This window comes from Pollicipes pollicipes, unplaced genomic scaffold (genome assembly GCF_011947565.3).
Source record: "Pollicipes pollicipes isolate AB1234 unplaced genomic scaffold, Ppol_2.1 Scaffold_6138;HRSCAF=7277_pilon_pilon_pilon, whole genome shotgun sequence".
Lineage (NCBI taxonomy): Eukaryota > Metazoa > Arthropoda > Thecostraca > Pollicipedomorpha > Pollicipedidae > Pollicipes > Pollicipes pollicipes.
The window spans coordinates 27,132,103-27,158,835 of record NW_023596818.1 but is presented as its reverse complement, the minus strand read 5'-3'; the positions used below and the strand labels follow the sequence as shown (position 1 = coordinate 27,158,835).

General features: G+C 58.0%; 1 protein-coding gene across 1 annotated transcript; it reads left to right on the top strand.

The window, feature by feature from the left end:
* Positions 1–2,855: 2,855 nt before the first annotated feature.
* On the top strand, positions 2,856–23,772 carry LOC119105974 (uncharacterized). The gene is made up of 12 exons (XM_037229564.1): positions 2,856–2,946; positions 4,469–4,621; positions 6,750–6,914; positions 7,636–7,816; positions 15,508–15,752; positions 16,384–16,501; positions 16,820–16,892; positions 17,528–17,603; positions 19,588–19,869; positions 21,905–22,074; positions 22,823–23,012; positions 23,443–23,772. Exons 1-12 carry the CDS (start codon positions 2,944–2,946, stop codon positions 23,704–23,706), a joined length of 1,920 nt encoding a protein of 639 aa, XP_037085459.1. The 5' UTR covers positions 2,856–2,943; the 3' UTR covers positions 23,707–23,772.
* The last annotated feature ends 2,961 nt before the right edge of the window (positions 23,773–26,733 follow it).

Below are 26,733 nucleotides of genomic sequence, written 5' to 3'. Positions count from 1 at the left end.
TGGTCGGCTCGATTGCGAGGGATTCCATCCCCTCGCATCCAACCACTGCGATCAAACCCTGAAACGGATCGTTGCCGCCTGTCCGTTTGTCGAAAATCCTGGTCAACGCTTTCGTGGACCGCAGAAGAGCAAGGCCAATGTTCCGGGCACCATTCGAGCCCTGTGAGGCTACGTTTTAGTCCCTCGCAGGATGCTTAAATGGAGTGTTTCACATTTGTGGGGGTGGGGGGGGGGGGGTTGAACTGAAATAGCCATCGAGATCCTTCGGTGTAGCTCACAATCCTGTCCATAAGACTTACACCCCCTCGCTACTTTCTTAGCTACACGACCGCGAGAATGCGGAGTCTTTTTCGGGGAGACTATTTCAAGGTCGCCCAGGCATCAGTGACTAATAACGTCATTCAAATCCTGTCATTTCATTGGCCACGCGCCGATCAAGGCCAATAAAACACCATGTCGATTCGTTCATATCCGGCGTTTGTGAGCGCGATTTCCAGATATAGAAGCCGTCCTTGAGCTATCAATAAACGTTGTGCAAGGTACGATAACGTTATCAAACAATGACGCCTTAAGGAGCATACTAAGTAAACAAAAAAATTGTGATATCTAGAGCAGCCTCCCACTTAGAAGTATTCAAAAAATTGTAAGTGAATGTATTTCATTATACCTGATGCTCGCTTCAATATCTTCAAACGTGGAAGATTCCCTGTAAGCGTGAACGACGTGTATGTCTGCTCCATGAGCGTAAATGAATGCTGAATTATGAGTGAGCGCCAATGTCTGATGCAGCCACAAACTGGACTGGGCTCCATGCGGTGGACGCTCAACAGTCTTACACCCGACCAATGATCAGTATCAGATCAGTATCCAATGATCGTACATTCATAGAGCTTGCCTGAAGCCCTGCGCACTCTGAACTCACATGTGCTAAATGCTGTGTGAATGAGCTGGTCCACAGGAAGCACCTCCGCTGTGCCAGAATGCGCAGGCACCACCGTCAGCGTGGCTGGCATTTAACCGTGTCAGCCAGAGGGTGGGCGAACGGAGGGCACCAAACGCCGAACCGAACTTAAAGGCCGGCTTCAGCGGGTGAAGCCGCGGGCGGTACCTACAAGGAAGAAGCCATCTGCTGAGCCGGCGCCCGGCGCGCGATCGGCCCGGCTCGCGGCCATCGCCCGCTTTCAGGTCTTCTGCGCGGAGCTGCACGGCGCGGCCGAGAGCCAGTCGTACTCCCACGCCTCGTGAGAGTCGTCTCATGCCGCTCCTCCTGGACGTGGGGTTCGTGTTCAGCCAAGGGGATGCGGCTGCCTTCTCCATCACCCAGACTAGCATGTGGGACCGCGAGCTCTGCAGCGTGACCGTCGGTGACGAACAGGCGCGTTTGATAGCGATGCACGTGCCCAACGAGGGGCTGGAGCGCTTCACCGGAGGCGGCGGCCAAGTTCCAAACGTTGGAGTACGGTAAGTGGTCAGGCGATCGTCGCCCAAGTGCGCTTCCTCGACACTCTGGCGACCGCGCTCTCCGCATTTTCGACCTGTCTTTCGAGCTGGTAGAGTATTCGGCGCGGGTGCCGCTTACCTTGTGCCCGGCTGTACCCGATGCGGTTACTTTCGCTCGTGATGGGCCTACCCCTGCGGCACAGCTCGCACCGGACATCATGAGAGTCGTGGATGTGATCGGGTTGACCACGTCGCCCCCACATCCCTCATCCTGCCGCCGGTTATGTGCATACCTCCGACTGAGCGCAGCCGGTCAAACCTGGGTATGCGGACCGTGGCACGTCGGTCGAGGGCATCATGGACTTGCGTTTCGAGGGCAGACATTGTCACCGTGACTGCCGCGGTGATTCATATGACTGATCTTATGAACAATCTCCACATTCTTGAGGCTAGTGAGCTCATCGGGAAAGTCTTCAACTTTGATTAAAACATGACTGATGAGCTGAAATGCGTGCGCGCTACGAGAAATGAACTACAGACAATCTGTGACTTTCCATATTTAGTATTCAAAGGTCCACAGGCACTGAACTTGCAGTGTTTGCAATGCGAATTCTCTTTCGATCAGCTTATTGTTAAGTGCTTCGTAGATACTTGACCTGAGTTAAGACCATGGAATATCATTTCCTGGATGTGGTACAATCGGATGTGCTCATCTTGGCCTGGACATGGTACATATGGATGAGGTCATCAAGCCTGGCGCTACTTGCTACTGAATTCTGGCTCCAACAAATAGTTTGTTCGTTTTGTTTTAGGTTTCTCTCAAGGGCATACACACGTCATACACATTTGTTGACAAACTTCGTGGCACCCACAACTGCCTCGAGGTTTTTGAGACTGATAGACGTTGTTGCCCTGTCGCATGTTCCTGTTTAAATATCACGTATTTGACCGAGGGCCATGCAAGTAGGCAGACTGCCCAATTTCGCTGCTTTGAGGCGTGCTCCCAATTTTCGGCGCACTCCGAAGACGAAATTTATTCCTCTTAACAAAACTTGGCACGTGCTACGAGCAATTGAGGTAGGATAATGCAAGTGTAAAGGGTGCCATAACTTTTTTGCGTCTGTTATTTGATCTTGGTGGCTATCTTTTCCACTTATGCGGCGAGGTGCGAGTTTTCCTCTTAATTGTTCAAAGAACCCCTTTTAACGCAAAGTGCCTAGCCCAGCATTACTGAAATGGGAACTCTTACGAAGCATATATATTAGTTTTGTTTGGCAACGTTCGTCTGTTATGCCGTGAGTGCCAGACTCGATTTATCCGTTTAACGAAAAGAGGTTTTACGAGGCAGCGTTTTAGTACAACCAGAACGCAGCGAAAGTGAACGTGCTCGCCTGTGAGCTGTGACGTAATTGTGGAAGTGGGTCAGCGGTGGACTGTGCGGGGTTGGGGATGACTCGCGGATGAGGTGTGCACCCGCGTAGTTTCAGCCGTCGCGCACGTTGGATGGTAAGTTCTTGAGAATGTCTCTCAGTACGCACTATGTAGTGACTGAGGTGATTCGTGCTTATGCGCGTTTAGGAGTTTGCTGGTGACCGCGCTGCTTTGGCCACACCTCTACTCCCTCTTCCGACCCTGGAAGTAGGTCAAACGTCTGGCTGTCGGGGTGGATCGATGCATTGGATTGTGCTCCAAAAAAATGGTGCGGGGCTGTGTTTCCCTTTTCATGGGCGCCTTCTAGCTGTCTGCTGCTGGCATTCAGGAACTGTACATGGAACGCTGTTAAGTGAACTTCAAGGTTAGGCGGAGGATTGGACGTGACCTTGAGAACGGTAGCGTAGAGTGCCTGATTTCTATTCTTATTGTACAGGAAAAGCCTGTTAAATGATGGTAATTTGTGTGCCATATGTGCATTGAACTGCAAAGCATGCCCCTGTGTGATGGATAACCAGATGTATATGTTAATATACATACACATATCAGCTGGTGCACATGTTAATGACAAGAAGATGTATCACAGAGGTACTGATTTAGAGATATTTTAGCTTTGATGGCCTGGATGTAGTATTGCCAACTGAAAAGACCTGTACACCCTTCTGTTTACATTTGGGTTTTTGACTACATGGTGAGTGGTTGTTTTGCCCTTCAATGGAGCGCAGCTGTGTAATGCTGGAAAAACAGTTCCTTAAGTTAACCATATTAATGCTTCATATCAGCACAGTGTTCATCTACCTATGCACCAAGTGCAGCCAAGTGCAAAATCATTGTAATATATATATATATATATATATATATATATATATATATATATACATATATAGGTATGGTAGATATTCTAGACAAGTTATAAACCTTCCCCCTGATTAAATACTGATAATGTCAGAAAAGACCCCACTCTGTCCCCTGGACATGATTTTCAAATTGCTTTTAGATAATTCAGAATTATCTGTGACTGCCCTGAGCATAACCTCATGCTGTTCAAAAGTTACCATCCCCTGGTTATGCTTTGGCTCATGTCCATCTGAAATCCTCTTTGCACTTAACATGCCATTTAGATAGCCCCTTAGCCACTCCCTGCTGACCTTGTTATTTAACCATCTGAAACAGTCATTTATCTGGTCATCAGTCTCATCCTGGCCCCTTAAGGCAGGGATTAGGTCCATTGACCCTGCTGTTTTGAAGTCACCTAATCTGGCTCTTCAGTTTGCTATCACTTTTTTGGCTGCTTAAATTATGTGAGCCTTCCCTGACCCTGCTCTTTGATCTGTGCTCTTCTAGTCATTACTGTCAAGGCACCACCAAGCACCATCCTTCTTAGAAGGATCCCTTACATGCACTTAACTTTGACCCACTCAGTCATCTCAGGCACTGGTGTGTGGTCTGTCTGACCCTGCCCAGACCCTGGTATATGGCCTGCTGGACCATTTCCCAGACCCTGGTGTGTGGTCTGCCTGCCCCTGCCCAGACCCTGGTGTGTGGTCTTGTCCCCTGACCTGGCATGTGGTTTAATGACATTATCCTCTGGTCACAGGTGCCCACCATGCTGGACACAAACCGGGAGCACCTGGTGTGGCCAGGCGTGCCAGTGGGTGGCCGTGCAATGCAGCCACTCTTTGTCAAGAATGGCTCTGAGACGGACACCATGGAACTGACACTGTCCATACAGGACTGCCCTCACTTCAAGGTACTGCTGGAAACACTATTTTACCCAAAAGTTGTATTTCTCACAGGGCTTTTTTATTATTCACACTCAGAAGTGAGCAGATCGGAGTGCAGGGGATGAAAGAAAATGATCCATGCTGTCATATCCTCTGACTCAGTGACATTTGCATGCATACTATGGTCTGTCTTGTGCTTCAAATGGGTGGTCCAGATTGAGGTTGACTAAGCCAAGTCACCACTTTTGAACAAGCCCTCCATTAAGGTGGCTACCATGCTGAGTGTGCTCAGATTTTAAACCTTTGATCCCAGTATTGCTCCCCTTCACTGTCGCCTGCACATGGAGCTCTGTCCAGCGCCTCCAGAGGGCAGGAGTTAATGCTCTGATCCCCGACATAAGTTCTGGGCCGCCGATCGGCGGTCCTGGGCGGCGCCAAAGTAACGTCCCCAAGAGTCGTATCAGCATCTTTTTAAAGAAATGGAAACAGTTGAAGCATTGGCAAGTTTGCTCTGTTTTGGCCACAACACTTTGAACTAGTATGCAGCCATGATAGCATTACCTCCGCTGCACACTGCGTCCCATATAGCCCCTGTTGATGTTCATACTTTCCTGAATGATCGCAGAGTATGGAGAAAAGTTTTTGCGAAATGAGAGATGTCATGTGAATCAGGAGCGCTGCTGCATATGTCTGCGTGTTGTATTAAACAGTTGTGTTTTCGGTAGCCCCAGCACCATGGAAGCCAATAGTAGCCCGCTGAAGTGTGTGTGGGGGGGGGGGGGGGTCGGGGCGGGGGGGGGGGGGTCAGCGCACTTTGCCGCCACCTGCGGCGCTCAGCCACGGCACAGCTGCCGCGTCGGGGCCGCGCCGGCCGGCTGGGTCATCGGGTCAGGGTCGGCGGGCCTCACGTGTCCGCGGTGCGGCCGGCGGACTGCGGTCTGACCACAGTCGGCAGCGGCGCCGGCGCCAAGGCCACGGCCACAACCGCTGCTGCACAGGCTGCAGATGATTAGCCCTTTGCACGAACCCGACGGCGCCGGGTGTGAGCTGGGTTTAGCGGGTCCGTGTTTTGCGAGCGGCTGTGTTCGGGCGATGCTGCCGGGGGTGAACGACGTTTGGACACAGGAGAGAAAGTCATGTGCTTGCTCCCTTCGGAACAGCTGGACGTGGCGGCAAGCCCTGCTCAACTGTTTCCCATTTTGATGACAGCAAAGCCCTATGGTCAGGCGAGAGATAATACCACTTGTTATCTGACGTTTTTTAATGTTCTGGTGATCTTCGTTTCTCTGCGGGATAATGGGATGTTTTCCCGACCACACTAACTGGTTATAAGACCGGTTGGAATTTAGCGTGTGCTATAAAAGTAGCAGCTTTGGCTGCGGCAGATCGGGCGTAAGTAAGCTGCGGCTTGTCCCGCGCCGGCACACCTCAAGCGCCGCCCCCGTGTGGTATGTCGAAGAGCTGATCCGCCCGGTAAGCCTTGACCAACCGCAGCCGAGCCGTCAGGGGCTCACAAGGCCCCTTCAAAATGCAAAGGCACCTGGTGTTCGAATGAGTGGCCCCGCCGGAACCGGACCCTACCAAATTCGTTGACTGGTCTGACTGGCGGCGTCATGGGAGTTATTGGTGTATACAAGTGATGTGTTTCTGACGCCGGTGATGACATTGGTGTTATGGATTCTACTTCCTGTGACGTGATTAGCTGACTAAAAGTCCGGCGAAGCGTCACTGTTGTTATGTTCTTTGGCACTGTGGACCTGTTAATTACGCCTCCAGCTAACCCGTTACATCCCCTCCCCTTCTTGGCACCTGACCACGTGCGCCGCAGCGAGATCGTGCTGATTGCATGACATTGTGGAGCCCTCTCAGCGACCGGCCGCACGCGGCGCGTACGCCTTTTGTGTAACCGGCCGAGTGAATCAGGTGACATGGGGGCTCGAGAGTCCCGACTTCACCTTCTTCCGTGGGAGTCCTGCACCGTCTCCGGTCCTCGCCGGGCGTGGCCCCGCCAGCGGCCCCGACAGCGGCCCCAGCAGTCACGACTGCCAGTGATGACGTCAGCCGTCGGCGGCACGTGTGACGCGCGCTGGCGCTGTCGCGGCGCCGCGGCGCCGCGCCGCCGCGCCGCTGACCGGGTGTCGCGTCCGCCGGCAGTTCGAGGCCTTCCCGCGGCCGAGCGGCTCGCTCCAGATCGCCATGCCGCCGCGCACCGAACGCAACGTCAACGTGGTGTTCACGCCGTCGTCGCCGGCGCCTTACCGCGGCACGGTGGTGATCCGGCCCAGCGGCGGCCAGCACGAGCGGCGCGACGCGGCCGTGGTGGGTCACGCGGCGGCGGCGCGCGCGCGCGCCCGCTGGCGCCGCACCGCACGCACCGGCGCAATCCTCATGTGCTAGCGACGTCGAAGGCCGAAGTACTGGTTTCATCGAGAGCTGTACTGCTCCTTGTGCGCAGGTTTCAGTTGTTGCCTTTTGGACGCGCTGGCAGTAAGACTGCGATTCGCTGGGCGGGCCCAAGGCTGTTGAGACCGGTCTCGGTGGAGCCTCAGAGATGCGGAGGGGAGGGGGCAGGAAGGGGGAGGGTATGGTGGTTTGACGTGTCGTTCCCGTGCAGCGCCATGGTATAAATCTTCAGTTATTTGACGGATTGAGATGCGGCGACTGCCTCTTCCCGCCGTCCCCTCCCCACCCCCCTCCGCCTCTCCCGTCCCTGGCCGGCAGGTGTCCCTGACCATGGCGCGGTGTGCGGGGATTGCTGGACCGTGGGGCGCAGTCTGTGGTCGACCGTTTCCACAGCTGTCGGTCTTCCTGCTCTGGGGGCCCTCCGCCGCGTGTGACGCTAGAGCTGCGGTTTGCTGGTGGCGCGACGTAACCGCGCGGCGTGATGTTCAGCTGTGGTCAGGCCGAGCAGGTAGGGCGCTGTGACCTGACCTGATCTGGCCTGGTGTGCGGTCTTACTCGTGCTGTGTTTACCCGCCCGTGCCGTCCGGGTGACGTGGTGACCCACCGTCACGTGACCGGGCGCCCGTGCTCTCGCCAGATCCCGCTGAGCGGGTACGGCGGCGCGTCCGACGTGCAGATCCACGTGAACGCGCGCGACCCGTCCGGCCGGCCTTGCCTCAGCCTGAACGCCGCCGGGCCGGGCGGCACACGACTGGCCGGCTTCTCGATCGCCAACATCGGCCAGCGCGCCGCCTACATCAAGCTGGTGGTGTTCTCAGGTGAGTGGACGGCAGCGAACGGCTGTGTCGGCAGGCTGCCCGCTGGCTGGTCCGCCGCTGCTGGCCGGAACAGCAGCAGACGGCTGCGTCGGCAGGGAGGCTGCTCGCCGGCCCGCCGCTGCTGACCGGAACGGCAGCAGACGGCTGTGTCGGCAGGGAGGCTGCCCGCCGGCCCGCCGTCGCCGGCCGGTCGGAGATGTGTAGCTGTAGTGCGGGCCGTCCCACGGTCTTTCCCACCTCCGGAACCGTCGCGGTGTCACAGCCGTTTTCACGGGCCGTTGATTTCGAGGGCGTCAGGGGCAGCAGGCTGTGAACAGGGCCGAGTGACCAGACTGAGAATGTTTGCTTCCTGCTTTGCATTGACATTGGCATTAGCTTCATGCATTGGCTGGGCGGTAGCTCGGCGACCTTTCCGGGCCATTTTAGAGCTGCACGACTACGCAGGGAGACAAGAGGTGCGCTAATACCGCTGCCAGCCCGCCCCATGCAAATGCCCGCAGAACTGGCTCACCCAGATGGGAGCGTCACACCAGCGTAGGCGTAACCCCTCGGCGCTCGGGTGGAACCGGTACGGGGACGGCTTGGGCCGCACTCTGTCAGCAACGGGCTTCTGAATTAAGTTCTGATTCGGCGACATTGATATTCACATATGCAAAATGGCACCCGGCAGAAGTGAAAGGGTGGGTGATCCTCTGGCTCTGCAGTATCACTTTGTTCTAAAATGAAGTCCAGTAGCGCTCCAGTCCCGACGTTCGACCCTTTGGGCTCCCCGCGCGAGGCTGAGCACGTGTCAAAACGTCGCAGCAGGGGTGAGCCTGGCGCGCGCCGCCCCGCAGCGCCACCTGCCCACTGCCGGGCACAGTTTGTCGCCACGAGTCCAGGATGTGAACGAACAGAGCCAGATCACGCGTTCAGATCAGGGGATAGTCGCGCCGATGGGGTCGCCGCATGTGGTTACCCGGGGCACCTGGCGGCCGGGTCGTGGTGTGAGTTGTTGGCTTAAACCTCCCACGAACAAAACAAAGTTGTAAGATCGTGGTGGCTCCAGCCGTTCCTCTTCCCAACGTCTGGTTGGGCCAGCAAATACCTTCGTGTGTGTGTAGCAACTAATGAGTAAATGGATGCGCAATAGCGCAACAAACCCAATGTGTCGTGTGTCCACCCCGTGTGGGTCGCTTACCGGTTCGTCGTAATTGCCGACAACGCCTCATCCGTCGGGGAGCGGGGTGTCAGCCGGCGCTGGCAGCCACGAGGTGGCCTCACAGCCCCCTGGCGGGAGTCCGTCCGAACTCCGAGCACCGGCGCCGAAACTGGCTCCCTGTGCGGCGTGAGTCTCGCCAGCGGAGACCTTCCAGGGCGGCCCTGCGGTATCGCACCGGCCCTCGCCGATCTGCGGGATCGCATCAGTATCACTCGGAGATAGTCATTGTTGGCCGAAAGAGCTCGGACCAGAGCCAAACCGTTGCATCGCAAGCTTTATGCGAACGTGAATCCACGGAAAATGGAGCAGACCTTGCGTTCTGGTTGGTTTACTTTTTGCCGAGCCCGCATCAGTGACGGATGACAGCACGTCCAGGGGGCGTCCGTCTGGTGACGCCAGGCTGCTCCGGCTGATGTGTGCCGCCCCCGCTGCTGACGCGAAACACCTCATCAGTACGCTCTGACGGCCCTGTTATCGAGGGCAGCGAGACCAGCATCGATCCGATAACGCTGGCCGAAGGCGAGTTTTTCCGCGCTGAACTGTTTGGTCGGATCTCGCAGCCCCCCCCCCCCCCCCGCCCCGGACGCGTTTAACCGCAGCTTCGCGATATATGGATTTGTCACCATGACGTGCGCGCGATGCATGCGTGGGCTGCTGGAGCTGCTCTCCGGGCACGGGCTGTCGGTCGTTCGTCATTCGATGTGTGTTTTATTCCCGACGCCTGGCGTTCGTTCAAAGCCGTTAAAACTGATCACAAACGGAAAAGTGAGTGCCTCTAAGACACTTGCAGATCAGGAACGAGGCTTGTCCGGTTTCAACATTTGCGCCACAGGGGCCACGCTAAATCTATCCCGAACGACGGGGAAGGTGAGGATAGCCACTCCTGCCCCACGTTTTCACAAACTGGACGGGCTGTCTTCGCTGCCACGTCTTTACTTGAGTCCTTGCTGCCGCTTCTGTAGGTACCAACAACCGCATCGGCGCAGCGGCCCTTTTATGTTATTTATCGCTGTTTGTCCGCCGCTGCCCAGAAAGATGCCGCATAAGTGCCCACGTTATATGTGCACATCCTGGATCGTGTCGTGCTGCGTCTGTTCACGAGCCATGCCGCCCCCCCCCCCTCTCAGCAGACCCCACGCGCCGGTCATGTTGCTTGCGGCGGCGTGACGACGAACGACTGCGGGAAATTACTGCAGAAGGCCGCGACCGCTGTACTGCGCGGTGATACTTTAATTATTTAGGCTAAAAACAACACTTCGTTAGCAGAACTCAGTGGCAGCACCGGTTAAACAGTCCTTTCAGCCTCGAAGGGATCAATGCGAAGCCCCCCACTCTCTGCAGCCGATGTGATGGTGGGTGATGGCGGTAGTGGCAGCGGCTGTGGTATTTCTGGTTCGTTGTGGCGTCCTCGTGCTCTGCTAGTCATGCCCAGGCCGCTCGGGCTAGCCGGCTGACGCACCTCGGCAGACAATTAGGGAGGCTCGGTCACACGTTGTCGTCACATGATTTGACGTCACGGACGGGTAGGTACCCCCCCCCCCCCCTGAGTAATACTACAAACCAACATTCACAAATTGATGAGTAGCTGGATACGAATTTTGAACACGGCACAACTTTGTGCATATCGTGCTGCTTATGATGCGTACAGCGGACGGCGGTTCGCTGCAACAAAATCGGCTGGCGGCGGCCCTTGCTCCCGCATCGCTGTTGCGGCCGTATTGCAGGAGAGCTGCAGACGCTGTATGCTTTGTGCGATGACCTCTCTCCGCTCGGCCCCTGACACGCGCCGGCGCGACCGCCGGCCGTTGGCCGGGCTGTTGATAACGTATCGGCATCTGACGCTGTGATCCCACAGGCGTCTGACGCACCGATCCCACAGGCATCTGACGCACTGGCGGATACACGCTTGACACTGGCAGTTTACGAGCCGTCTTTCACCCATTGCCGTAGCGCATCAGTGCGGTAGGCAGTCTGCCCCTGGCCTCGCGACGCCCTGTTCCGTTGTTTCTGTCTGCGGGTTAGGCGGCTCGTCGCTGATTGGGCGCCTGCGCACGGGGGCAGTGTAGCGACGAACCAACCGTCGATGTCCTTCAGATATTTTCGCGTGGTTTGATGCGACGTGTCCAAGCCATCAAAATGTGCGCGTTTTCATCTGGTGGCACCGAGTTCTTCTTTCAAGCCTTGGAAGGCAGGAAGGGATCGTGCTGATAGTTACGCCGTGTGAGTGGACGTTTGAGCTTGCGTTCGGTAGATTATTTGCGATTCTGTTTGACGTGTCATGCTCCTCGTGACAAACATCTTTGAATTGAGACGCATTCCACGCTGGACGTTTGTTTACGAAACAGTTGCAAGCTCGAATGTCCAGTGCGAAGGATTTATACTTTTAAGTGACTTGGCATTACATTCAAAAGAAATCAGCAAATGTTATCATAAGAAATGAAAAATATATAAATATATATCAAAATATCATGAAATCATATATCATAATACAAAATATCATGTATATATCATACAAAATAAATATCATATATCATATAAAATATAATATATCATGTCATGTAAAAATAAAAATATTAAAAATATCATTCAAAAAATGTTATCATACAAATAATTTTCTAGAGGAAATGTGTTTCTTCAATCCACACTTTCATACTCGCGTGAATCACAAAAGGCGTTGGGACGTGCCGATCGCCCGGACTTCGGGTGGTGTGAACTGGAGGACCGAAGTTTTTGCGAACATACTCTATCCCGCCTCAGAAATAGGAGCGCCTTCGCGATCATTTTGTCTAGATTCGTCATCGCGGTTTGTCGGGATCCACTATTGCAGGGCTTTACATTGCTCTCAATTGCTGAGGCTATATGGCGTCACCTGCCTCTTACTGTCCGAGGGGGGAGGGGGCATCGCGGGGAATCGAACCCCGTACCTCTAGTTTCCCAGACACTCAGGTCAGCTATTACGCTACTGGTATCCCCAAGCGAAACCGTTCGTCAAACCTGTACTGAGTTCCGTCAAAGGCTACGTACTTCTCCAGAATAGGTCTTACCAAGCCGTGTGCTCATTTGGGCCGCACGTAGCCGATATTTATAACCACAGTTGGGTTCACGGATGGAATAATTGTTCGAACCATCGTCCTCGTCTGGTCCTTTGAACGAACACAGTGGCTCGGCCAGTTAGCTCCCTTTCCCGGAGCTCAATTACACCTGCCGACGGTCGGAGAGTGGAGTGGCCGAAACGTTGTGTTCGTCCCAACACGCCAGATGAGCAGGGTCCTCCAGACGATCATTTCAGGCGTGAGACATGACAACTCGTCTCAATCCGCTTACTAAGCCACGTTTGAGTTCATTGCGTACTTGTGTCCTGCTGCACGCGTCAAACTCGGTCCAAATAAAATCGGCCACCGGCCGTCATGGCGCGCAATGGCACACGGCACTCCGTCACAGTTCCAGCAGTGTCCGCTCCCTCCGCCAGGGGCCACCCGTCCCGACCACGAGCTGGGAGAGGCGCGCGAGAACGGGCGCGTTTTTGTATCTCACCAGCTGTCAAAAATTGTCGTTCAGGGTCTCTGTCAAGCATCCGCGCTCATTGTGATGACTAGTGTGAACTTCATCATTCACTGAAGCAAACTTTCCGTTAATCCTAACGGCATAAATTTCTGTTTTGAAACCGGCCGATGTCCGGTACACCCAGTCCCGTTCGAGGGTGCTTACACCTTTTTGAGACGATTAGAATTCAAGGTCTGGTTATTTCCACCTTCCGGGCCTCTTACTGTCGCTCCCCTTTGTAGCCTAATGACCAAGTGTCATATTTAGCGTGCCTTGTAATTGTGCCCTTCCGGAAACAGTGATCTCCTGGCGCCCGCCTGCCGTCCCTAACGCCTACCCCTGAAGGTGCCGGGGCGCGTCTGGGAGTGCGGGGGAGGGGCAGATCCCCAGGCCCCGGATAACGGTGTACCTGCCCCCAGGATCAGAGACGACAAACAGGTCTGGCCCTTTCCCCCTTCCCCGCCGCCCCGCGGGCACGGCTGCCGCCGCGAGCGGGGGACGAGCCCGTGCCGCGCGGAATGCAGGGGCGGCGCCAAGGGTAGGAGAGGGGGGGGGGGGGGCGCCAACAGGAGATGCGTGACCACAAGTTACAATTGTTACGAAGTGACACTTCACAAGTTACCTTCGAATTTAGCACATGGCGTTCTTGAAAAATAAATCGAGAGTAATACCCTCCGTAATCCCCTCACCCCCACCCCCACTCGACCCCTGGATTGGTCGGCTGGTGACGCGCCCGTTGGCGGTAGGGGGTGTGCGCGGCTTCTGGGGTCAGGGGGCCAGTGGTGCCAGTGACACCGGGCCGGGGTGAACTTCAGCCAGCCGCCATGTACTATTCCTTCTCTTCGCCTGCGCAGAGGCAGTTCCCCTTCTTGGGCTTCAGGTCACCATGTGAGTAAGCTGATCTTTTGGAGGTCGGTGGCGTCGGGGCTGTGTGTTGAGTGCTACAATCCAGCATCGCTGCTGCGATGAAGGCACGCAGACAACGTGTCGTCGTGACAAGCGGTTCGTTACCGCTTGCGGTTGTGGAACGTTTCAGATAAATGTCGGGAGAACGTTTGAGAGATTGTGCAGTGGTCCGTGCATCAAAACGCCGTGAATCTTGGGAGCGCAGTTTTGTGCATTGTCGGTCACTGGAGGAAAGTTGCTAGTATTCATTGGGTGGTATGGGCACACTACGGGGCTAAAAAGGACACGTTTCAGTCGTTATCTGCGATAAGTGTTAAGTCTTGTGGTTAGCGAGATATTCGGTATTTCCATGTCGTGGGCATTCCTCCCGTGTTCATTTGCGACGATGTCGCGCCATTTTGAATATTATTACGCACAAGATTTGATGCCTCAAGTTGCGTCATTTTGGTGAAAGCGGAGGATGTGCTTTATCTTCTAATCGCACCGCGGAAATGCGCCGTGTACAGTTGTGAAATCGAGATTGCGCGAATCTTGTGGGCTTTGAAATGATCAGTTAATCAGGAGCCCTTCACTGTCAAGTTTATGTTTGTATGTGCATGTGTATGTATGTTTGCGAGCAAACAAGAAGGCGTCACTTCACTGTGTATGTTTGCAAACAAACAAGAAGGCGTCATTTGTATACCAATTCGTGCGGATGCGAAAAAGCGGTCGGTGCTTTACGTATGCTTGACATCGTTCGTAAAATGTCAGATTAACGCGTGTTGTCAGCTTTTTGTGCGGTATTCGTGGGAACTCAGGCCGTTATTGTTACCAGTAATGCTCCTCTTGGCAGATGGAGTGTGACAGATGACGTGCATGAGATTGGCTTTATCGGGCTGTAGGCTGATAGTTTTCCTAGCTTATGAGCCTTCTGAATATTAGGTTACCTAGCCTGCTTTGTAATTGGTTTCAGACTCCTTAGTTCGGTGTGGTTGTTTTCCACTGGCGCCGGCCGTGTGCCGGGGTTTTGCGCATGGCAGGTCATTGCCGAGCTGTTGTGGATGCTTCTGGATATAAAAGAGCCGTGTCTCTAAGCATGGTAGTAGCCGATTATAAACTATGCCTTATCTTATTCAAAAGCTTAAACACTGTTCATAGAGCTGATTAAAAAAAAACACTTATTCGAGCTCGCGACACGCCAGGATGTTAACCGAACTGCGTCTTGGTATTCAGCTTTCACCACTTTCGTGCGATCTTTTTGATATGTTACGCGTTCGAAGGTGGGAGGTTCGACGAAGGCATACGTCAAAATTATTGTCAGCATGCCGGCAGTGCTTGTTTACTTTACGGTTGGTGGCGGAAAACGTAAAATTTGAGTTATTTTCCACCCTGTAACATAAGATTTCACTAGGCCACCGATGAATTTATGCCTTATTCGCTTTACGAACATCGGGACTGCGTGAAAAGCATTCCAGCAATTGGAGGCAGAAATCCTATAGTCTCTTACCAGGAACGTCGTGAGTTGCTGCATGGTGACACCTGTGGATTAAGCCATTGTAACAGAGGCGGGTCCAGGGGCTGGGGGGGGGGGGGGGGCGATACCACGGACCTGCTCTTACCGCGCAGTACTGGTAGTCGCCTCGGCTCAATCCGTCGTGGAAAAACTACGCTCGGACACCAAACCCAGAGCGCTCACATATCGCACACCGATGTGTTTCACGCATCGGTCACGTTTTTGCTCAGGCGTATCGATTCTGTTGTCCGGCTCAGGTGCACCGGCGGTGCGTGAGTGGCGGGTGGGGCGAGCGGCGCGCGTGGTCGTCAGACGGCGCGCGCTCGCCGCCCCTACGAACAGGCGGCCCGGTGCGTCGTTGACCCGGCGCTGCGCGTCGCGGCTCCGACTCAGAGTCACGACTGTGAGTCGGAGCCGGAGCGCGCCCGCCGGGCTTTGCTGAAGCGGCGTCAGCCTCAGCCCTGCCCGCCCGTGATCGGCTCGCCATGCCCCTGCGCCGGGGATGTTTGCGCGTCTGACGGGCGGCGCGCGCCGCCGCGTCCGTTGCAGACATGGCGTGCGAGCGGCCGCTGCCAGCGCACCAGGCCACCGTGCACCCCAGCCAGTTCATCCTGCGGCCGGGCGACACGCGCCAGCTGACGGCCGTCGTGCCGCCCGTGGCGCACGCGCAGGACGTGGGCGCCGTGCTGGTGCTGAGCGGCGACGAGACGCTGCGCCAGGAGCTTCGGCGCCGGCCGCCAGGGGCGGGGCCGTCGCACCACACGCCCGCCAACCTCCGCACCATCAACTTCCAGGTGGGTGCGCCGCTGCACGCAGCGACGGCGCTGGCTCGTCCCCCAGTGGTGACGGGGCCGGCCGAAGCGTGGCGACTGGCTTGGACGCCGGATTTATGTGGAGTAGATCTGGCCGCCACGCTGCCTTCGCGGATGGGCTGTCACAAGCAGTGCATTGAGTGTGCCTGAAAGTACGGTATATAATGTAACTGCTATCGACGGACGGTGCTTGGCTGTCGGTTTTGACCAACAGAGGGGACTGTAAACGCATTGAACAGGCTTCTGCTACGCAGATCATCGGAGCATGCGTTCCAAACGCCGCTTTTCAGGCACTCGGTGATGAACGTGCTTGTCAGAAACGCTGGAGCGGTGACGTTTTAGCGCGCGGCTGGTTTTTGAGATCGCAATGGATTAGCTGGATTGGGGGAGTCGCTTTGGCCATGTTCCATTAGCTGGGTGACTCTTGCAGTCGAGACCTTCAGACAGCGAGCCGACCGTGGCCGATCGAGGCCGGCGGTCGGTCGGCAGACGGCCGGTGCTGGACTGGGCCGGGCGCGGCGGGGTGGCCGCCGATCCTGCGCCTCCGCAGGGCTGGTGCAGCCGCCGCTGAGCTCGCGCCGGCCCGCTGACGCGCCGTGCCGCCCCGTTTCAGGCGTCGTACGACGGCGAGGCGCCCGACGGCCAGGCCGCCGCCGCGCTCGGCGCCTCCGCCGCCCGCATGGAGGAGCTCTTCTTCTCCAGCATGAAGCAGACGAAGCTGCCGCTCAAGTGTGAGTGGCGGTCGTCGACGCGCGCCGGCTCGTGGTCGTCTTCCATCCAGTTCGAGACTGCTGGTCGAGTCGAGACTGCTCGCAATGCTGTCATGGCTGCGTGCCATGCCGAATGGGAAGGGGACGGCGGGGATGTAGCGCGCAACACGATGTATGCGCGCTGACTGCGGCTTGCCGGCGTCAGATGACTGGTGCTGGTGGCCTGCCCGCAACTCATCGCTGGGCGCTCTGACTATTGTCCACCGCCGCCAAGGCACCAGTTGTGGGTGATTTGTGAGCTGCTGGTGCCGTGTTGGACGAGCTCGCCTCCCGTTTCAGACATGCCGGCGCGGCCGCTCTCCGTGGCGTCGGAGCCCAAGCCGCACGACTTCTCCAGCCCGTACGACCCCAGGTCAGTTTCCCGGAGCGCGCTGACCGGCTGGGTGTGCGGTCGTCCCGGCAGGGCCCGTGCCGGTGTGTACCTGCACAGCGCGCCGGGCGAGGTGGCCTGAAGGCGGCTGATATATCTCGACCATCCGCTTAACGGCTGTAAATTATACTGGAGGGATGGTTGTTAGCAACGTGCATGAATAATCCAGTAAGTTAACTTGCTCTGCACGAGACGGGCTTTTTAGTTAAGCTATGAAAATCCTGTATTTCGGGAGTCTGCAAAGCATTGGATCCGTCGTGTTTCATCAATTACGAGTGCGCCCCAGTCAGCACGATTGCATTCAGCGATATTTTTATGTGACCGAGCTGCGAACCAATACACTAGTCGTCCACTGAGCGCATTATTTAGCGTTGACATGGCGTTTACTGGATGTCCAGCTGGGCGTGACCGGCGATGTCTGAGGTGGACCATTGCCAGGACGCGGGTACGCTTAGTTCTGGAGCGTGGGTCGATGCGGCGGGGCGCTGGTCTGGTTGGCTGGATCTGCGCCGCGGTGGGCCCCGAGCGGCGGTGGCACGGGAGGTGGTGCGCTCTCGTGTGGCCGCCTCCTGTTGCTCCGGCGCCTCCATCCTGCCGCTAATAGCGGCGCGTCTCAGTTTCAGGAACTCGTCGGACGTGTACCGGGCGCCCGGTCAGCCGGGCAGGCCGGCGGAGTCGCCTCACCGCCAGACGGTAAGCGGGGCGGGGCGGCCATCTCAAGGGGGGGGGGGGTAAGAAACTCAAGGGGGGCAGCTCAAGGGGGGAAGGCGGACATCCCTCTGGCAGACCGTGATCGCTGACTCGGAGCGGGGAAAGGGAGGGCGGCTCGTCGACTCTGCCGTCGAGGTGAGATAAACGTGTGGCATTGACTATTCGACGCACGTTGTGGACTCTCCGGACCCGCGACTCGGCAACTAGCAGACGCCTTTGGAGGCGTGTCAGTGAAGGTCGACCCGCCCAGTGACCAGTGTCGTGTGTCGCCTTGTGGGCTCGCCCTCTGCTCACGACTCGCTGGCGTTACGAGCTTCCGAGTTGCTGCCCTATTTAACTCAGGCTGATTGGAGACTGGGCATTAGTATTTACCAGCTAATCATTGATCGCCCCCGGGCCGCTCGGGTATTAACGGGTGTTTTGGTCACCGCCAGCCAACGCACGATATCTTACCGAACGTTGCTAGCGCGCGTGTTCGTCTGGCGCGCCAGAATGTCCGTGGGGTAGCGGTGTGAGTGGTGTCCGTATCCAAGCGTGGCGTACCGAGTGCTGATCGCTGCTCCATGTTTCCACTAGCCAGTGGTGCCGGACGTGCGCGGCCGGTGGTGCCGGACGTGCGCGGCCGGTGGTGTCGGACGTGCGCGGCCAGTGGTGCCGGACGTGCGCGGCCGGTGGTGCCGGACGTGCGCGGCCGGTGGTGCCGGACGTGCGTGGCTGGTGGTGCCGGACGTGCGCGGCCGAAAACCTCGTCGCCAGACGTCCGGATCAGTGTCCAGCTCTGTTCCACGTCTGAAGCGGTGCTCTGTCGTGTTGTGTGCCGGTTGACGATGGTCGCCCTGTTTAGGCTGCGGCGTTGGCAGTGCGCGTCTCGTGCAGAGAGACCCGCGCTGGGGTGTGCGCTGCTGCGCCACGTCCACCGGGGGCCGCATCGGTGTGTGTGTGACTGTCGTGTCGCGTGACGGGCTGGCGAAGATACTCAGGCTAACAGGCAATCTGCATCAGCTCAATTTTTATCGCAAAAAACTGACATACGAGCAGAAAAGCAGCTTCTGAACCCAGGCAAACTCCGAAGATGTGAATTATTCCTTCTTTCGGATTAGCGACATCTTTTGGATTTACTTTGGCCTTGTGGATTTATTTAGACTTGTGCGACCTGTTGTGTTTAGTTGACATTGAGGCTGAAGTCAAAATTGCGCCGTAAGGAAGGTACTTTTGGCTTAGTATCCACCCCTAGCTCTATAGACTACAATATTGCGAAAATGGAGCCCTAGCGTGCGGTAAGCACCCCCTTAGGATTCATTTTGTGGTCAAAACCTTGCAGAATTACGGGAGCGGGGAAGGAGTCGGCGCGCGAGGAAATGTCTCGGAAAAAGTAGGATACAAAGTAAATAATTGCAGTAGGCCGCAGCTTTTCGTGAACTAAACCAGGAAAATATTTATCATGTGATTTAGTTTCCTTCGGTGCGCGGCCTCCGTTCAAGTCCTCTGTGTCGCGTGATGTCTAGCAGGCGCACAAGTTGTAGTGTGACCCCGCCCGTAACGCGTGTGGGATCGGCGCGCGGAGTATTTGTCGCCACCTGACTTCCGCTCCGGGTCCATTCGCGGCGTGTGCTCCATTTGGTGACATTCGGCCTGTCTGGTGACATTCGGCCTGTCTGGTGACATTCGGTCCGTCCAGTGACATTCGGCCTGTCTGGTGACATTCGGTCCGTCCGGTGGCATTCGGTCCGTCCGGTGACATTCGGTCCGTCCGGTGACATTCGGTCCGTCTGCGGGGACATTTCGTCCTCCTGTCGTGACGTGTGGTCCGCCTGTCGTGGCGTGTGATTCTCCTGTCGTGACGTGTGGTTTGCCCGTCGTGAAGTTGGTCCGCCTGTCATGACGTTTGGTCCGCCAGTCATGACGTGTGGTACGTCTGCCGTGGTGCGTGGTGCGCCTGTCGTGACCGCCCGGCCGGCCGCTGCAGACGCCGCTGGAGCTGACCAAGCGGACGCCGTCGCCGTCGTCGCCGGCGGCGGGCCGGCCGGCGCCGCCGTCCGGCGACTCGGCCTGGTGGCCGCGGCCGCCCGGCCTGCAGCAAGTCATCAGCGAGCGCGGCCAGGCCAAGCTGCGCATCTCCACCAATCACCTGATGTTCCCGCGCACGCCGCTCGGTGTGCCGCGCGCCCTGTCCGTCCAGCTGACCAACCTGAGCGGCGAGCTCATCAAGTGGAACATGTTCGGCTACAGCATGCCCTACCTCATCACGGTGAGAGCGACGCCCAGCTGGGTCTGGCCGGGCGGGCAGCTGTGTGGGCTACATGCTGGTGTACAGCGGGCTTGGCAGGGACACTAGTCCACCTGGCTGCCTGGGCGCGGTGGAAGCCAGAGTGCGGGCACGCGCGCCGCTCCTGGGTGTTGCCGTGATGTGTTGGTGCCGGTGGCGCGATTTGTTCTGTGTGGGTTTGACTGGTGTGCTGTCGGAGACCGACGGTTGTGTGGTCTCCACTGAGCGGCGCGTTCTCAGCTGCGGGCAGACGTGCGCTCTGATCTCAGATCTGTCGGAGACCGGCGGCTGTGTGGTCTCGGCTGAGCGCTGCGGTGTCAGCCGCGGGCAGACGTGCGCTCTGATCTCAGATCTGTCGGAGATGGGCGGCTATGTGGTCTCGGCTGTGCAGCGCGGTCTCAGCCGCGGGCAGACGTGTTCTCTGATCTCAGGTCTTTCGGAGACCGACGGTTGTGTGATCTCCACTGAGCGGCGCGTTCTCAGCTGCGGGTAGACGTGCGCTCTGATCTCAGATCTTTCGGAGACCGGCGTCTGTGTGGTCTCGTCTGAGCGGCGCGTTCTCGGCCGCGGGCAGACGTGCGCTCTGATCTCAGATCTGTCGGAGACCGGCGGCTGTGTGGTCTCGGCTGTGCAGCGCGGTCCCAGCCGCGGGCAGGCGTGCGCTCTGACCTCTCAGCCGTGCGACCGTGCTCTGCTGCGGACTCTCAGCCGGGCCGAGGCCGCGGCGGAGCGCTGCGGTCTCAGCCGCGGGCAGACGTGCGCTCTGACCTCTCAGCCGTGCGGCCGTGCTCTGCCGCGGCCTCTCAGCTGGGCCGAGGCCGCGGCGGAGCGCACCGTGTGCCCACTGGCCGGTGTGGAGAGGCGGCCGGGCGTCGCCGCGAGACGGCTGCTCAGCCGGTTTTGATCAATATCTGGCGAGCGGGTCTCATTCACGCGGCTGGCGAGAAAAAGCGCCACTGCCACGGCTACGGCGACCAAACGAGACCGCCTGTGTCGGCGCCGTGGCTGGCGCCAGCGCCGCCTGCCGGTCTCGGCTGCACCGGTGGACGGACGGCAGGTGGCGCCGGCGTCCGGTCGCGGCGGGCGGCGCTCTGATCCCCGCTGCTGTGGCGTGCGCCCAGCATCTGCGCTGATGTCCGGGGCTGCTCGAGGGCTGCCTCGTCGTCCGGTGCCGTCCGGTCGCGGCGGACGGGCTCTTGCGGTGGTCTGCCCGGTGTTGTGTGTCAGATGGTCTGGACTTTGCGGGTGTCGGCCTTTGCTTGATGTCGCTCGGCGGTGGAATCGACTTCAACTGTCGCTGACGACACACGGGGTCGATTCCGGCCTTTGAACTCCAGTAGCGTAACCTGATGCTGAGTCGGCCGCGATTCCAACCACACGAGGTGTAGGTGGATTGCGGAATCGATTCTGCTGGTAACATTTTAGTACGCGACCGTTTGGTTGAGTGCAAAAAGTTCGCATTTGGCTATGTTCTGTTGACGGCAAGGCCAGAAAACATTGAATCTTTCATTTGATGCACATTTAAACAGCCAGGATGAAGGAATTCAATGTTCTTTACACTTAGATTGAGTCGGCACATCGATGACCCCAGCGACGCGGTTGGCTCAACTCCGACTCCGATTTACAGTACAGACCCAACTGAACCGACTCCATCGTGGCTCACTAAGTTTCGATCCGAGATCGACTCCGACCCGATGTCGAGTCCAGCACACGTCCATGGCGATGACGCTGTATCCGCGAACGCTTGCGTGTTGTGCACGCGTTATATTTCCAGCGTCGCCATCGGCAGGACATGACTGACACCGATGGCGGTGGCGCGGCTGTCCAGAGGTGCCATATCCTGGTCGATGCCGGGAGCAGCCATCGAAGCTGTTGCTCGGGACCCGCCGGTGCCGCCCCGCACAGTCGCCACCTGTGCCGTCGACCTCAGCACATGCTCCGAATGACCAGCGGTGCCAGCCGGCGAGCGGTTTGTACTGGCTGCCTGACCTGCATGACGTCGCCGTGCTGTCCGCAGGGTGTCAACTGCATGGTCAAGTGCGGCTACGACGTGTTCAAGATGCGACCCAAGGATGACGTCATCAAGCCGGGTCAGACGCTGACCCTGCAGGTGACGTTCAGCCCGCCCTACCCGGGACAGCTGACGCAGCTGTTCCAGCTCCTGTGCAAGCCGGCCAAGGAGACGCCGTGAGTGACAGCCGGCGGGGGGGGGGGGGGGGGCGGAGTGGCGGCGGAGCTCCGACTGTGCCGGCGGAGTGATGGACTGGGGTGCCGGAGTGCCAGTGGAAGCGCCGGAGTGCCGGCTGGGGCCGGTGTGCCAGCGGGGACGCCGGAGCTCTCGGCCAGCCCTGATGAAGTGCTGGGGTGTCGGGAGCAGAGTGTCTGCTCGCTGTAAGACCACGCTGCCGGCGAGCACCAGATCAAGGCTTGTTTCACTGAGTGTATACCGGTCGCCGCGTGGGTGAGGCGGGAGGATGTGTGGACGGAGTCGGTATGCGGCACCGGGGAGGATGTATGGACGGAGTCAGTATGCGGCGCTGGGAGGATGCATGGATGGAGTCATCATGTATGCGGCACGGGGAGGATGTATGGACGGGGTCAGCATGCGGCACGAGGAGGATGTATGGACGGGGTCAGTATGCGGCACGAGGAGGATGTATGGACGGGGGTCAGTATGCGGCACTGGGAGGGATGTATGGATGGAGTCAGTATGCGGCACGGGGAGGATGTATGGACGGGGTCAGTATGCGGCACGGGGAGGATGTATGGACGGAGTCAGTATGCGGCACGAGGAGGATGTATGGACGGGGTCAGTATGCAGCACCGGAGCGCGATCGTGACGCAGCTGGTAGCGATCCCTGCGCTGTGCCCCTGGACGCTGGTGGTGGCGCACGAGCTGTCGGTGCGCGTGCTGAGGCCCGTATCTCCCCCGCAGGGGGATGCCGATGGTGGTGTACACGCTGCCAGTGCAGGTGTCGGGCCGCGGCAGCGTGCTGGACGAGGGCGAGGACGAGTCTGACCTGCTGACGGCGCCGCTGCACGTCTCCGAGGACTACCTCTTCTTCCGGCACTGGTCCATCTGCCACAAGCTCGAGATCACCAACAAGATGAGGGATGAGTTGCCGGTGCGTATTCCCCCCCCCCCCCCCCTGTCCTTGCCTTCCGTGCGCGTTCCCGTGTGCTTTCGCGTAATAGCGTGCATGCCAGTTGACGCATTTTGGTTCAGGTTCAGCCGTCATTCTATGTCCAAGACGAGATAAGTAAAGCCCCTCGTCCTCCACCGTCCAGTTTTTCGTGGGAACCACTGGGCGTCTGCCGAGTTCCTGGCTGTGCCGGGAGTCTAACCCGGGGTGCGTGTAGGCCTGTTGCCTGTGTTGCAGCGGACAGCACCACCTGCCTGACCCCGTGTCTCCCGCTTGACCCTGTGTCTCTCTCCCGATTCCGTGTCTCTCGCCTGACCTCGTGACTTCCGCCTGACTTCGCGTGCCCTGGCTGACCCCGCGTGCCCCGACTGACCCCGCGTGCCACGGCTGACCCTGCGTGCCCTGCCGCCAGGTGGAGTACCGGGTGTCGGGCCCGTTCAAGGTGGTGGCCGGTCCCAATGAGTCGAGCCTGACCGACCTCACCGAGGGACACATGATGGCACCCTCGCAGCGCTACGTCCAGATGTACGTCTACTTCTGCCCCGAGCAGGCGGGCGCCTTCTCGGGCCAGCTGAAGCTGTGGCTGAAGAGCTCCGGCTGGCGGCACCTGGTGCGGCTGGAGGGCACGTGCCAGGATGTGGACGCGCTGATGCAGACGCAGCCCACCGACGGCTGATGAGCGCCGCTGGCCGGCCGGCGCCGCTGGTGGTGGCCTCCCGGGATGGTGTATGTGTGTACCTGACGCGATTTTCATTCACCCCCACCCGCCCCCATTCACCCCGATTCGTCTTTTCCATTGTGGCGCAGGTGTTTTGGCATTAAATAGAGTGGCGGTGGTGGTGTAGTGGTTAGGGTGCTCGACTCTGGACCTCTTGGTCTGGGGGTTCGGATCCGGCCACACCATCACCGCATTCCGCATGATACATGTTGGAGGCGTCTCGCCTCGAAACGGTCCAGGCAGTCGGTGAAATGGAAAGCCCAAGCATTGCTTCTGAACAGGTTGCATCCCATGAGGTGTACCTATTGACGGAACGTTTTACTTTAATGACATTCCCTGAAACATTGGCATATATCTGTACCCAGGCGAGTACGGAGCAGTTTAGAGCAATGACTGCCTTAGAACAGTGCAAAAAAAAAATCAGTGCAAAAGTCAGAAGAAGTAGAAAAAGAAAAGCAACTTTCCTGTAAGTGACGTGTTAATTCACATTTGAAATAGCTGGTTCGCTCAGCCAATGTGAGTGCGCGCGAGAAGCACCCGCAGAAGTAACTATGTGCGCCCCCCCCCCCCCCCTCACCTCTGCCCTCACCCCGCAGCACCTCGGAAATGTTCCGCATGCGCCTGTCGGAGAAGGCTGTCCGACCACCAGATTGGACGGCGGGATGACTGAGGGGATTCGCCTGTGTATTGTAGTTTGGGGTGTGGCGAGTCGCACAAGAGATGGTCGTGGCGCTGGCGGTAGTAGGCGGCTGTTTTGGACGCGGTGACGTCCAGTATCAGGCTCGCGAGTTTGGGGAGCCTCCTCCCTGCAATCATCGCACCAAAACGTGCATCCGCGCGGTCCGGCTTGTGATAGTGTAACGAAATAGGCAACCTTTGGCTATGGGTGCCGTACGACGGCAAGACTGAAATAGGGACGCAGTTTCTCAAATTACCGGCGTTCGGAATGACGCAGTGCACTTCCTGTGCACTTGGCGGTGTGATAAAGATTTGTTTGAATGGGTCTTGTTGAGCAGCAGATTGTGTGCTTCGTCCTGAGACGTGTCCTGTTCCGATTAATGTTGGCACTCGTGTTAGCGCGGTTCGTGACATGCCGGATGCGCATTGAGGCCGGTGCGCCGTTGGCGCGTTTGTGACATGCCGTGGAGTTGGCCGCCGCCTGTGCACCGTTGGCACGTTTGTGACATGCCGTTGATGGCCGCCGCCGGTGCACCGTTGGGCACGTTGTGACATGCCGTTGATGGCCGCCGCCGGTGCACCATTGGCACGTTTGTGACATGCCGTTGATGGCCGCCGCCGGTGCACCGTTGGCACGTTTGTGACATGCCGTTGATGGCCGCCGCCGGTGCACCGTTGGCACGTTTGTGACATGCCGTGATGGCCGCCGCCGGTGCACCATTGGCACGTTTGTGACATGCCGTTGATGGCCGCCGCCGGTGCACCGTTGGCACGTTTGTGACATGCCCGTTGATGGCCGCCGCCGGGCACCGTTGGCACGTTTGTGACATGCCGTTGATGGCCGCCGCCGGTGCACCGTTGGCACGTTTATGACATGCCATCGATGGCCGGTGCGCCGTTGGTGCGTTCGTGACATGCCGTTGATGGCCGTTGCGCCGAGACCGCGTGTCTCCCCGCGGCCATGGGAGCGCCGGCAGAGCCGGTCCGTGCTAGGGACCGCCGTTACCAATCGGACCCGTCTCAACTGCCGCGGAGGCCGCCAGGAGGGAGCAGCCGGGGCGTGGGAGGCTCGCCAGATCATGACGCAGTCATCACAGCCAGTAACGGGGGTGGAGGAGGGGGGGGGGGGGGGGAGGGAGCTCTGTGAGCCGCCAACGGCGGCGCCGCTTTGCAGGAGCCCCGCCGTGGCACCTGCTGTGTGTCCACTTCGGCGGCCGTGGGTCGTTATGATGTTGACTGGCGGGCTGTCAGAGACAGTGTATATGTTTGTCGAAGAATAGCATGTAGCCGGTCGTTGTGTACAGATGAGTGCGCGCTCCAGGGAGGAAACTATATTTTTGCCGAGCCCACCGGGGGGACCACTAGCGACATTGTTGACGTTATTTATTGGTGTTCCTAGCCTGTGCGATGCTCTACGATCACACTGTACTGCCGATAGTTGCGGACGGTCTGCTCTCTGCATATCGCGTGTCGATTGTGAACGGACGGGAGCAGCCGTTGCTCTCTCCCTCCCTGGGCCTGGGCCGCGTCGAGCACGAGACTGACGGGACGCACGGAGCCGCCGTTGTGGTGGCTCACCTCTGCACCCAGCATGACGATGTCTGCAACGTTGACCGGCCCTGAGCAGGGGCCGGCAGCCCCGCTGAGCACCAGCTTCGCTGGTCGCGCGCGCGGTGTCCGGCGGGCGGGGGAAGGGGGGGGGGGGGCTGGCCGGCTCCCGGTGTTGCGCCAGGATGGTCGCTCCGCCGAGGTCAGCGCGCCGTGTGTGACGCGTTCACCTGCTGATCGCCACGGGCAGGCCCGCAGCGCCGGCTTGCGTGCGGGAAGGCAGGGCCGCGCATGTCTCGTAATGTCTTCGGTCGTCAGCGACGACCACTGGGTGCTGTCGAGGGTGCTGAAGACATGTGGAAACTTGTGATGTGGTTTGACGATGTGATGTATGGACATACATAATTTTTAAATCATTTGTGTTGCGCACCTGAGTGAAGATACGGTATGGTGGCTCTGTTTTTGGACATTTCATGCGATTCACTTATTACTCGAATGAGTTGGTGCTGCCTTGGATGGGGGAGAGAACGGGCGAGTGCCCTGTGGTACAAGCACACTAGGCTGTTTGATATTTTGACACTTCCCCAAATTCAGTTTATCGACGCTTCCGCTGTGCAGCCGAAGCTCGTCCCTAGTTCACACTACCCTTGGAAAAAATCAATAGTTGGAACAATAGCCGCGGTTCCAAACCGCCAGGAAATCCCACTACAAAGCTTCATGAACCAGCGTACCATCCAGGAGACAACTAAAACATGGCCA